The 14,171-nt window shown below is 43.4% G+C and overlaps 1 protein-coding gene across 5 annotated transcripts in view; it reads left to right on the forward strand.

Moving 5' to 3' along the window:
* EXPH5 (exophilin 5) overlaps window positions 1-14,171 on the forward strand; it is a 69,185-nt gene that overhangs the window by 26,347 nt on the left and 28,667 nt on the right. For all 5 annotated transcript variants that reach the window (XM_045895103.3, XM_045895097.3, XM_045895102.3 and 2 more), the window contains one exon: window positions 12,770-12,930. In XM_045895103.3, coding sequence (XP_045751059.2) covers window positions 12,879-12,930 — 52 coding nt within the window. In that variant the 5' untranslated portion in view covers window positions 12,770-12,878. The remainder of the gene's footprint in view (window positions 1-12,769; window positions 12,931-14,171) is intronic.

A 14,171-nucleotide genomic window follows, 5' to 3' on the forward strand; every position in this document is an offset into this window, starting at 1 on the left:
GGAAGAAAGGGCAGAGGGAGTACAAGGACAATGGGCCTGGGGGAACTGTGTGAAAGGTGGCACTTTTCAGCCACAGAGCTGGAATCTCTGAGGTCTCAGATAGACCTAAATAAGGATTTGTTAACCATGTCCTTTAAATATTAGGCTGTATCCCCTTGAAACATGAGCAAAAGCATGTGCAGAATCATTGTAAGTGGGAAAGTACCCTTGGGAGCTGCTAATTCAAACCCCTTATTTTATAGATGAACAAATGCAGGCCCAGAGAGAAGAGTTGCTCAAATTCATATTCATTTGTTCACCAAGGGCTTACGGAGCCCACACTCTATGTCAGATAGACATCATTTCAGAATACAGGACAAGCAAGGTCCTTGTTCTCATGGACTTTATTTCAGTGAGGCAAAGGGGAGATGATTGACAAAAAAAGCAAATAAATGCATGTTTCTATAAGAAGATTAATGAGATTAAGAAAAGTAGACCAAGTAATTTGATAGCAAGTGTGGTTGGGGGAAGGGATTATTTCTGTTGAAGGGTCCCCGAAGGCCTCTGTTAGAATGTGACGTTTTAGCTAAGGCCTCAATGATACCAAGGAATGGCCATGTGATGGTGAGGGGACAGCAAGCGCAAAGCCCACTAGGGACCAGATTGGCTTTCGAGAGGAGCAGGAAGAAGGCCAGCTGCTGACTGGAGGCGGGGGAGGCCTGATAAACGTGGTAGAAAAGACAGAGGGCCAGTGGCTGCACAGCCCTGTCGACCATGGAGTTTGGAATTCTAAGTATGGTTGGAAGCTCCTGGAGAGATTTAAGCCTTTTCCTCCGGACTTCCCTCTGTGGTTTTAAAATACCACTCCATCTGGGGTGCCTGGGTGGCTCAGTTGGTTAAGCGTCTGCCTTCAGCTCAGGTCATGACCCCGGGGTCCTGGGATCGAGTCCCATGTCAGGCTCCCTGCTCAGCGAAGAGTCTGCTTCTCCCTCTGCCTCTCTCTCTTTCTCTCTCTCTGTTTCTCATGAATAAATAAATAAAATCTTTAAAAAAAAAAATACCGCTTCATCTGCCATGTGGAGCCTGAATGAAGGAGCAGCTGGGGTGGAATCAGGGAGACAAGGAGGGGGTTCCTGCAGTCACCCAGGTGAGAGACAGTGATGGTTTGGGCCAACGAGGCGGCCGTGGAAGAACCGCCGCTTGCTAGCTACAAACTCCAGGACGGCTAGGAGCTATCTCTTTTGTGCACTAATTCCAAGCTTCTAGAACAATGCCTGGCACATAGTAAGTGCTCAAAAAAAATAATAACTGAATCACATGTGTGAATACTTACTTACTGAAGTTAGACTGGGATCCAGGATGAGATAAATAAACGTGTAAACTGTTAGTTCAAGCATGCTTGCCTTAGGAGAATTTAGATAAGTAAATCTTTTAGACCTTGTACTAAAAATGGGCAAAAATCTTAGCAGTCGTGTGCCCAAACTTTGGCATTAGCCAGTGCATTCAGTGTGGTGTGAGGTCCATTCCAGTGACTGGCAGTGAGCTTACCCCATGGGCCCCCCTGTCTGAAATCTTCACGGCAAATTAGTTTTTTAGCAACCGTGCTGTTAAGTGTAATACGGAGGTCTAGGAGAAGCAGGGGGCCCGACCTAAACAGTTGATGCTTTTGAGTTTCTTTTCAGGAAAAAGAAAAGCTGAAGTCTGATTGTCTTTATTGCCATCTGCCTCTGTTTTGCTGGGGAAGCTGATACACATTTCCACCCCCACTCCTCAGCCCCCAGCTCATTTCACAGATCACATTAACTCAGCACTTCATGTTGCCAGGCCTGGGTATATAGGCCTTTCATGCATTAACTCACTTAATCCTCACCCAAACCCCATGAGATATTATTGTTCCTGCACCCACTTTGTAGATGAGAAAACTGAGGCCCAGAGAAAATCACACAGTAAATAAAGACCAGGTACAGCATTCAAACCAGGCAGCCTGACTTTAACACAGCCTGTCAGGGTTTTAATTTCCTCATTGGTTGAATGGAATAATATTATTTACCTCAATTGAACGAGCACATGTAATCGTGCCTAGCCTAGAGTAAGTGCTGTGTAAATGTTAGCTTGACTCACTTTCCCGTATTATTCTTCAGGAAAAATCACTTTTTTACAAACATGATTTTAATTTGTGTGCAGAATCACATCTCTCATGTGTGTCAAATATGGACTGAGTTTCTTCACAATGTTGATATAAGTGTGTAGAACTCATTCATTACCCCAAAAGTTGAGCAAACATGTATTGATCAACCATGAGTCAGGGACCCTGCTAGGCCCTGGGGATACCAAGACAAATGAGACACAGTCCCCGGTCCCCAGTAAGCTGACAGCCTGGTGGGCAGGCGGACAGGTACCTGACAAGTAATTCATTCAGTATCGTTTGGAAAATCCGAGGTGACAGTGGGTGCCTTCCCAGGTGGTGTGGGTAAAAGGTATGAATGGATTAAAAATAGGTAAGATTAGGGCGCCTGGGTGGCTCAGTTGGTTAAGCGACTGCCTTCGGCTCAGGTCACGATCCTGGAGTCCCGGGATCAAGTCCTGCATCGGGCTCCCTGCTCGGCAGGGGGTCTGCTTCTCCCTCTGACCCTCCCCACTCTCATGCTCTATCTCATTCTCTCTCTCAAATAAATAAATAAAATCTTTAAAAAAAAATAGGTAAGATTAATTCAGGAAGACAAAGAAGCCTTGATGGCTGACTACATGAGGAATTGACCCTTAAACTCTTAAGTCTGACTTCAGAGTGGACAGCTAGCCTTCCTACAACACCTTCTTTAGGGTGACTAACTGGTAAGAGATCGCTCACTGTGCTTTGACCCAGCGATGGGTCTCAGCCTTACCTGGATTACTTAATACGCATCTCAGCCTTACCTGGATTACTTAATTTTTCCTTCTGTTGTGACTTTGTGTCATATGAGAATAAACATCCAGGAAGGTTATCATGGCCCGTTTAAGAAATACAGAAAAGGCTGTTGGTGAGTCTCGACTGGGCAAGCTCCATCACAGCCATTCAAGGAGTTCAAATGGGCTTTATTATCTAGCTTGGCTTGAAAGCTGGTGCCATGATTATGCGGCCACTCTTTTAGTTCTAAAGGTTTATTGTTTTTGTTGTCGTTGTTGCTTGCTTTAGTTTGTCCCCTTTCTTTATGGGACCTTTCCTTCCTCCAGACTTCCCTCTGTGGTTTAGCTTTACTGTCAGCAAAAGAACACATTTTCCAAGACACCTGCTTGCTTTTTCTAATCCCTGCCCCTCCCTGAGTCTTGGCTGTGGACCGAGGCGAACAACAGGCTCTGATGTCCGAGACAAAGGCTCTCCAAAAACAATCTTTTCAGAAAAGCAGTCAGGAAAGGGGAGAGGCCAGGCCCTGGATTGTGAAGCTATGCGAACGGCCCTGGACAAGGGCTTTTGCTCTCTTTACTCCGCCTGTTCCTGGCTGAGAACTCATAATAGCTCTTCTAAAGCTTTCCGTCACAGATGAACGATAAGAAATCTGTTCCTGGAAGTATCACCTTTCTGGAGCAGAAACACAAAGGGGCACACTTTCCTGAAATGAGTTTTCTGGGGGTTGCAGGGTTTGGAGAAGGTCTTTAGCTGGACAGACGAATCCAGCTTCCATGATGTCATTAACCTGACACCCAAGCTCTGACTCAGGATACGGATCCTGCCCCGTGTACTCCATTCGTGCTTTTCCTGTGTGTTGTGGTTGCTGGGCAATATGAAACAAAAAAGTATTTGGATTTCTGTGTGGGAGGGAAACTTTCACGCTGCTTTGATCCACAATTCAGGCGACAAATCCATTTTTTTTTTTTAAGATTTTATTTATTTATTCATGAGAGACAGAGAGAGAGAGACAGAGGCAGAGGGAGAAGCAGGCTCCCCACGGAGCAGGGAGCCCGACGCGGGACTTGATCCAGGTACTCCAGGATCATGACCTGAACCGAAGGCAGACGCTTAACCGACTGAGCCACCCAGGCATCCCGACAAATCCATTTTTATAGGATTCCGTTGAGCAGTTTGTTCTAGGGTTCTCTGATGAAGGAACCTGTAAGAGCGGGGGAGGGGGGGGAGGTAGGGGGAATATATTGGCAAGAGGTCTTTGAAGCCAAGAGGAGAGGGTTGATGGAGATCAGTCTGCCAAGCTGCCTGGAGAACAGAACAAGGTGTAATAACATGGCTCGCGTACAGGAAGGTCAGCTGTGAAAGAGAAAATGATGTGTTCAGAAGCCAAGGAAATAAGGAAAGCAGAGAAAAAATGTGAGCAAGGAGATGAAGAGGGGAATGAACACAGCACAAAGATGAATTGATGCCCTCAGCAAGAGGAGCTCATATGGGAGCAATTTTGAGAAATATTTGAGGTCTTTCTGACAAGAAAATGGAAGGTGTAAGTCCTGTTTTCTGGCTTCAGGGACTTGCTCTCAACATCTGTCCAGCTGCTGTCTCCTCAGTCCTATTTGGATTATCATTACTGTCTTTTTTAAATGTCAAAAGTCATGTTGAGCGGCGCCTGGGTGGCTCAGTCGTTAAGCGTCTGCCTTCGGCTCAGGTCATGATCCCGGGGTCCTGGGATCCAGCCCCGCATTGGGCTCCCTGCTCAGCAGGGAGCCTGCTTCTCCCATTCCCCTTGCTTGTGCTCTCTCGCTCACGCTCTCTCTCAAATAAATATATAAAACCTAAAAAAAAAAAAAAAAAAAATCATGTTGAGCTTACTTCTATCAATTGCATTGTTTGCGAACAGTTAGTGGTACCCAGAGGCAGTGAGAGAGAAGGTTAGGTAGCCTGAGTTCTCATCCCAGGGCAAAGCCCCAGCCTGCAGGCGGGCTCAGTGGTGTCCCTGTAAACAAGGACATCCAATCCCAATGCAGCCATGTGAGGATTAGCAATAATGGCTGCAAAATCCTGTCAGGTAGGAGCTCAACACAGCATCTCGTGTTACTACTGGTTATTATTATTTTACCTGAAGATGGAGAGATTGACGAGATTATCTTATAAGGCCCTCTTCAGATTTTTAAGATTTCTTAATGATTTAATTTTGACGTAGGAATAATGAGCCTTTCCATTTCACCGCACATTTTAAACCAGAAGATATCTTCAAGATAATCTCATCTGTGTTAAATTCTGCATAACAAACCATCCTAAAGCTTAAAGGCCCAGAAGGACTTCTACTGATTAGCTCACAGTTCTGTGGGACAGCCATTTGGGCTGCGCTCAGCTGGGGGCCTCTCCTGGTCTCCCCTCGGGTCTCTGCATCCGGATGGGCTAAGGTGGCCACACTCACTGGTCTGGCAGGTGGCGATGCACCCCACCGGGGTCTGTCTGGTCTGTGCATGCTCTCATTCTCCGGGAGGCCAGCCCGGGCTTCCTTATGCGCCAGAATCAAGATTCCGGGAGGCAGAGGACAGAGGCTGCGAGGCTTCCCAAGGCCGGGGCTCAGAAGTCTGACAGTACCTCTTCTTCACTTTCAGTTGTTCTGAGCACAAGGCCAGACAGGTCCGAGGGGCAGGCCGAGTGACAAAGTCACATCCCAAAGGAGCAGACATTCAGGGATGTGAGGAGTCGTGGAGACTTGTTTTGTCAACATCTGCCACCTCATCCAACCCCCTTTCACAAATGAGGGAAATAAAGCCGAGAAAGTTAAATATTTGGCCGAGATCACCCAGCTAGAACCTGACCCTCTCCAGTGCTCTTGGTACTATCTGAGCAGACAAGGGAGGGAGGGGGAGGCGAAGAATGCTGAGCACACGCTAAAGGTTAGTAGGTCGGTCGCCGTGAAAATAAGATGAGGACACAAACCTGCTGGGAGCAAAGGAGAACAAAGAAGTGAGCTGCACAGGTGAGCAGGGCCACCACTGGGGAAGACAAAGAGGAGGAGAGGAGAGATGGATTCATTCCCCGAGGATGGAAAATCAGTTTACGGCAGGAGGAGGACCCTCGGAGGACACACTCCTGCAGGTGCGTGAATGGCATCAAAGCCACGGCGGTCCAAGACTCCTGTGCATGAAGAAAGAGCAGAGGGCTGGGACTACGGCTCAGCAAGAAAAGACCTGATTTAGTTGAGTCAAGTTAATCAGCCCCGGGGTAGAACAAATTACAAGTGTAGACAACAGTCCCTCCTGGTATGTTGAGTCAAGCTGGACTAGCAAAGCCAGCAAGGTGTGCGCTTGGATTTTATCTCGGTGTAGGTCGTCTGTAACCCTGTGGTTCTTCTTGGCGTAAAGCGGACTGCGTGCTCTGCATGGCTGCCTGAGTATGTAACAAACCAGCTTGGAGGAGGAAGAGCCCCGGACAGGCTGTCTATTGACTTGGTTGAATTCCACTTGCAAGCGAATGTTCTCTAAGCCTCCCAGCTGAGACTTACAATGCCGTCCTTTTAAGGTTCACATATTTTTATGTTTTAAGGTGTTTTGTTGGTTTTGCTAGTGTGGAGCTTTGTATATTTTTTTAAGTACCTAGCTCAGTCTAAACCACTGGTTTTACCATTGTGTTCTTTTTAGTACCAGAAGCTCAGTCAACCATTATAAAAGTACTGACTGTATTTTATAGGACATAGGACTCTTTGGTGTAAAAGATTAAGGAGTTGAGTTACAGGTACCCGGAGAGTTTAGACTTGTGTGTCATTCACGGCTTCCCTTCCTGGGTTGTCCTCACTTCAAAGTCCAGAACTATTTATGTCTTATTTCCTTTAGTAATAGGTAAACACAGTGCCATTATTTTTTACTGCCTGACCCTTGAATTTTCAGTCTCTGGGTTGTTCATATTCACCCACTTTCCCGACAGTCTTGGGATATTTCTGCCTTAAAAGCCACTGAATTTCCTTTGTTGTTGTTGTTGTTTGTTTATTTATTTATTTACTTATTTATTTATTTTTAAGTAATTTCTACACCTGACATGCAGCTTAAACTCACAACCCGAGATCAAGAGTCTCCTGTTCCACTATCTGAGCCAGCCAGGCACCCCCAAAGCCACTGAATTTCTTTAAAATCATGCCCTTTTCTATATCCGTGTGTAACTACTGTCCGCATCTCGTTTCTCATTGTCTTCGGGAGACAGATATTAGCATAAGCACATCCTCAGGTGAAATATGTTTTACCTACTCAAGCTCTAGTCAGAATCAAAGTCAGAAATCCGGGGGGAAATAATTAGAGTAAATAAGAAAAATAAGGAGTTCATGTTTTATTAAACATGCCTCATTCTAGTGAAAAACTGAGGCATTGATTACCTCATTGATTGCCAAAATACAAAATACAAAATGTCATTAGTAAGCAGACATATAGGATGTAATCAAACCTCACTACTTATCAAAGAAATGTAGCATTTTTTTGGTCTTGATCTCAGGGTAATGAGTTCAAAACCCCCGTTGGGCTCCATGCCCAGCACTTAAAAAAAAAAAGGAAGGAAGGAAGAAATATAGCATTTTTTTAAGCAAAGAAAAATCCTTAAAAGAAAAATATCCACAATTAAAAACATGGTACCTTGAAAGTATTAAATTCAGAAAATAAAAATACTCAAAAAATAACATCTAGTCTTCCAAAGGTGCCCAGTTACCATATTATACATCACTGGTATGAGTAATATGCTATAGCCATTGTGAGAAGTATTTTGGTAGTGTATAAAGAATCACAAAAAGTGTTTTTGACTCTTTGACCCAGTAATTTCTGCTCCAATGTCTGTCAAAAACACTGTAAAAACAGAAAATGCACAGGGATGTCCGTTACAGCAGTATTTATAAGGCAAAATCGTAATGTTCTTCACCAGAGGAATAAATAAATTATGAAATCATACTAGCTTGAATTTTATGCAAATATTTGATTGCTCCAAAGATGAGTAATGGTAAAGGTGTTCAATATATAAGGTTGTTTTTTTGAAGATTGTATATGCGCCATTTCTGTGAATGGCATCTTCCATGCACCTATGTGAATCAGAAATCAAGGAGTCTTCCTTGACATACCTCTGTCCTCTTAGCCCCCTCCAAAGTTACTTCATCCCTTGGTGGGCACTTGAGTATAAATTTCACCTGCTAAGTAGCTCTGAACACTTCCTACTTTTCTTCTGCTTCACCACCACCGTCCTGGTCTAAGCAAACAACTCTCTGTCCTGGACCCTCCAAGTCTCCTGACTGTGGTCCTCTTCTCCCCTGCAATCTTCTCTCCACCAGTAGCTAGAATCTTTTTAATTATTGAGGTGTAATTGAGGTATAGCATTATATTGGTTTCAGGTGTACAACGTAGTGATTCAATATCTCTATACACTGCAAACTGATCACTGCAGTAAGTCTAGTTACCATCCATCACCATGCATAGCTACATAGCTTTTTTCTTGTGAGGAGGACTTTTAAGACCTACTCTCTTAGCAACTTTCAAATATGCAACACAGAATTAATAACCTAGTCACCATGCTGTACATTATATCCCCAGGACTTATTTTATAACTAGAAGTTTGTACCTTTTGACCTTCATCACCCATTTCTCCTGCCTCCCATCCCCCGCCTCTGGCAACCATCAGTTTGTTCTCTGTGTCTAGGAGCTTGATTTGTTGTTGTTTAAATTCCACATGTAAGTGAGATCATACAGTATCTGTTTTTCTCTGGCTTATTTCACTTAGCATAATGCCCTCAAGTTCTATTCATGTAGTTGCAAATAGCAAGATTTCATTCTTTTTTATGACTGAATAATATTCCATTGTGTGTGGATTAGATTTGTATTGTATTTTATATATATGGAATTAAAATTGTATTTGTATTGTATTTTGTTTTTCCATACAATTAATATTCCAGAGATGCATATACTTTTTGAGTTAGTGTTTTCATTCTCTTTGGATAAATACTCAGAAGTGGAATTGCTAGATCATAGGGTAGTTTTATTTTTAACTTTTTGAGGAACGTCCATACTATTTTCCAGAGTGGCTACACCAGTTTGCATTCTCACCAACAGTGCACGAGGGCTCCCTTTTCTCCATATCCTCACCAACACTTGTTATTTCTTGTCTTTTTGGTAATAGCCATCCTGCCTGGTTTGAGGTGATATCTCATTGTGGTTTTGATTTGCACTTCCCGAACGATTAGTAATGTTGAGCATCTTTTCGTGTGCTCCCTGGCCATCTGTATATCTTCTTTGGAAAAATGTCTGTTCAGCTCCTCCGTCCATTTTTTAAATCAGATAGTTTGGTCTTTTTGCTATTGAATTGTATGAGTTCTTTATATATTTTGGTAATTAACTCCTTATCAGATACATGATTTGCAAACACTCCTTCCTCTTCAGTAGGTTGCCTTTTCATTTTGCTTAGGATTTCCTTTGCTGTGCGGAAAGTTTTTAGTCCAGGATGATCTTTTGAAAATGCAAACGTGACGTGTCATGTCAAGGCCGAGTCAACAAGGTGTTGTCAGTGCTGCAGGACTAAACGGCAGACTGCTCACCCCACATGCTCACTGCACGACCCAGCAGCCGCCTCCCTCTCAGCTCTCCCCTGAGCTCCCTGCCTCTTTCCTTGGGGGCATTTGCCCTACAGCTGCTACTTCTCTGCCTGGAAAGCTCCCTCTCTCTCTCTCTCTCTCTTTCTCTCTCCCAGAATCACCTACCTGCTCCTCTTCATCCTCAACCTTCTCCCAGAACCACCTACCTGCTACCCTTCATCCTCAACCTTCTCCCAGAACCACCTACCTGCTCCCCTTCATCCTCAACCCTCTCCCAGAACCACCTCCCTGCTCCCCTTCATCCTCAACCTTCTCCCAGAACCACCTACCTGCTACCCCTTCATCCTCAACCCTCTCCCAGAACCCCCTACCTGCTATCCTTCATCCTCAACCTTCTCCCAGAACCACCTACCTGCTAACCCTTCATCCTCAGCCTTCTCCCAGAACCACCTACCTTCTCCCCTTCATCCTCAACCTTCTGCCAGAACCACCTACCTGCTCCCCTTCATCCTCAACCTTCTCCCAGAACCACCTACCTGCTACCCCTTCATCCTCAGCCTTCTCCCAGAACCACCTATCTGCTACCCCTTCATCCTCAACCCTCTCCCAGAACCACCTCCCTGCTACCCTTCATCCTCAACCTTCTCCCAGAACCACCTACCTGCTACCCCTTCATCCTCAGCCTTCTCCCAGAACCACCTATCTGCTACCCCTTCATCCTCAACCCTCTCCCAGAACCACCTCCCTGCTCCCCTTCATCCTCAACCTTCTCCCAGAACCACCTACCTGCTATCCCTTCATCCTCAACCTTCAGGCCACATATCGTGTTCTCGGGAAAAATCTTCGCTGCTGCCCCAGGTGCTCACCTAGCACCTGTTTACTTTTCTATTGTTTGCCCCCAACAGGGTGTAAATTCTGTGAGGGCAAGGACTTGACTTGTTCACTGCTCTTCACCCAGAGTTCAATGTGTGTTGAATGCATTAATCATTCTCGCCTCTCTTGGTTACCTTACATCTGTCTTGTGACTGGGCTCAGATCTGTTTCTCATTAGATGGGGAGTCCCACGGAGGGTGGGAGCCACGTCTGCTCTGTTCAGCATTGTATCCCTGCATGCACCCCAGGAGGCCTTCCACAAATGTATATTGAATAAATTTTATCACGACCATGTGAAAAATCATACCAAATGGTTAATAGTGATTGTGTTAAGACTGTGAAAACATCACTGATTTTTTTTCTCTATCTACAAGAAAAAGTATAATGGAAAAAAGCCCCAACAATATAAAAATTAACAACAAGAAAAAATAATTAATATATTATATTTACTGAATAAACATAATTAAAAAGTTAAAAATAGAAATGATACCTATAATTATTCTGCCCTAAGAGACCAGGTGTTCTGATTTTTTTCCCCAATGTGTGCAGCATTTTATATAGCTTGGAATAGATAAAACCTGCATTTTGTCTTTCCTGCTTCGTGCTATGTGACATTCCCAGGATGCTGCATTGCCCGCATAATTATTTTTAGAAACTAGTGTACAGGGAGGAGGGCTGTTTCTTCAAGATTTACTTCCTGAGGTCAAATTCAAACTGTGGGAGTCTTCCCATAGAGGTACGGATTTCTGACTTCATTGGCCAGAAGTTGGGAAAGAAACAGGCTTTGAAGGATGTGAGCGCAAGCCTGGAATGAGCACTTGACGTCAAATGAAGTGTGATGATTTTCAAAGAGAGTCAGTGTTTCATCAAGCCTCTAGTAAAAATGAATAAATGGTTATGTTCTTTGGAGAATTCCGAAGTCAGGTAGCTTGACTGTGTTCTGAGATGAGGTGGATGCATTGACAAGTGGTGGGGGGGATGGTGCTGAGTGTCAGGCTCAAACAATCGGGCGAGGGGCGAGGGGAGGACTTCGAGAACATAGAATGGGGAACAAGTGTGGGACATTAATAAATGAGGTGATGACAAGCTGGAGGCAGCCAGTACTGATTAGAAACAGTTACTTGTGGTCCCTTGGTTGGCAGGGAAGTGGCAGTAGAGACAGGAGTGACCAGGCGTCCGAGGGACAGCAGTGACAGATGGAGGCACCCAGGCGGATGCTGTGGCCTGGACATGACGACTGCTGCCTCCTGTGTTTCAAAATGCAAGTCTGGGCAGGATGGCCTCTGGCTTCCTTCTCGATTATTTTATAAAATGACAGTATCATAGCCCCAAGCGGGAGCCTGGGTTGAATGAACCACATTACCTTTAACCCCAAATTTGCCACTCTGCGGCTGTCTTGCTCACCATGTTCATCATACAAACTCCCCGACCCTGGTGCTTCACAGAGGACCCAGGGTAAAGGGTAACTGCTGCAGAATCACATGAAATTCTTTCCCAAGCAGCAGAACTTCCCAAGCTTGGACCCCATCAACAAGCCCAGTGCTTTGCCAAACTGACCACTAAGAGATTTACATCATGTACTTCAGACTCGCCTTTCTGCTCTGTTTGCCCCGTCCAGCACTCACGCTTCCTCTCTCTCTCTCTCTCTCTCTGGATTAAGCACCTCTCATTTCCAAACAGTTCTAGGGTTTTCCTGAAATAGAGCAAATTGGCTTTAAAAAAAAAAAAAAAAAAGGAACCAGTAATTAAATCACAACCAGTGATTTAATTAAGGGCTAAGCAACCTTTTCATTTGAAAGAGGACAAGTACGATGAAAGGGCAGAGGAAAAGGATAAAGAAGGAATGATAGGACTTCAGGCCTGGTGTTTGGAAGGTGTGGGGCAGACACATTTGTGCTCTGGATGGCCTCTCCTATCCATCTCAAGTCACACTGGCTTTGACGACAAAGCATTAGCTGTCATTTGTGTTAATTTCTTTATCTAAAATCATTATATTCAACCATTTCTTCTCTGTGAGTAAACGTTTATCTTTGACCACTAGACCCTATCTATTATGTTCAATGTTGAATCCCCACTGTCTACACTGGGACTGGTACATGAACATTGCTCAAGAAACACTGAATGAATGAATGAGTAATCAGAACTAGAATATTCTGGTTTCTGCATGTCATTAAATCATCAACCATTCAACTGTATTATTAGGTCAGGTTCGCATAATGCTCAACCCAAGTTGTCATCACCAGCTTGATTACTTTAACGGCTAGCAAAAACTTGTGGATTGTATTTAGAAAAACACAGCTAAAATACGTACATGGTGGGGAAAAGGAAATTCTGACCAGGGCCAGTTTCTCTCCCAGACTCAGAGTTTATGCAGCTCTCCCTAGGTCAAGTTTAACGTCCTATCCCATGAATGTGCACTTGATATGAAGAAATTTAAAGGATGCATTGACATTTTTGTTTTATTTCAGCAAACTCCAGAAGACAAAGAGGGATATCAGATGGCTTCAGGGAGTGACTGGCGAATGGTTTGAGGAAATTCAAAGAAAAAAGTTCTGCAATGAAACAGATGTTAGCCAAATGTTAAAACAACCACTTACATACAGACTAAGGAAGGGGATGGCAGAAAATGGTGAGAAAAAAATTTAGATCTAGATTTTTTTTTTTCCTTACAGCACTGTATTCTAGATAATGACTCAGTGGGTCTCCGATTTAACCAATCCATATTTAGGATTATTTTTAAATCATAAAGTACAAAAGTTTTATAACCTAGCATATAATAAAAAGAGTGAACTGAAAATGTGCTATAATGTCTTGGGGGTATGTTTTTAGAATCAGGCAAGATAGCGTAGTGTTAAGAACACAGACATCAATATTAAAAAAAGGCTTGGATTCACATCTCCACTCTCTTGATATTCTCTATTCTATCAGAATCCATGTAACTGTTCAAGTTACTTATTCTCTATAAGCTTCAATTTTCTCATCTTTAAATGGGTATGATGATACACCTCAGAGGGTCGTTGTGTATGTATAATGCACCGAGCTGGAACACAGTAAGCACTTAAATGATTGGGATGATGGTGCAGAAGAAGGGGGAGATGGAGGGGGAGAGAAAGGGGGAGGGGGAGGGGGAATTATGGGAGGTGGTAGAAGAGCCGCCACCCTTCTGGTACTTTGGTAACTTAAACTCCATAGGTAAGTGCTTCTTTGAACATCCCAACCATGTGACTACTCACACGTCACTTATCTTCACCCATCACTTTTTTTTTCCAATCTGTAAATGAGGATAATAAAACCCGCTTTCACAGGACTATTGTGAGAATAACAAAGTGCATTCAGCATTATAAACTATGAAAACAGTATAGAGTATCTTCCTACTAATATAGTCATATTGACTACTTCTGCTGGCGTGTTACTAACATTAGTAACATCAAGAAACATGTAACAATATTTCTAAAGTTATACTGACAATATTTTACAACTCCCATAATAAACAAATCTATCTAAAAAGACTCATAGTTCAGATTTTGAAATTAACCCCATATTTACCATGATGACTTTCCCCTTACCTTGAATTCCTCTAATATTTATAAATTCAGCATGTCCAAATATATTACAGTATTACAGACTTTGTATATGTTGATATTGCCTTAGAATTTTTAATACTCACATATGTAACTATATGTTATCTATACACACATTAGGCATGTTTATATTACAGGCAGACACACATATAAACCATATGTGTAGCAAATACACACAGATTTCTGATGGGAATAAGGAACACTCTAAGTGGCTTGATTTCCTTTTCCTTTCTTTGGAGTAAAAAGTTACATGGTGTCTATCAGTATGGTTTTAAAGCACTAAGATAAA

Source organism: Mirounga angustirostris, unplaced genomic scaffold (genome assembly GCF_029215605.1).
Source record: "Mirounga angustirostris isolate CCGP_5_RB_7025 unplaced genomic scaffold, mMirAng1.0.hap1 SCAF_13, whole genome shotgun sequence".
Lineage (NCBI taxonomy): Eukaryota > Metazoa > Chordata > Mammalia > Carnivora > Phocidae > Mirounga > Mirounga angustirostris.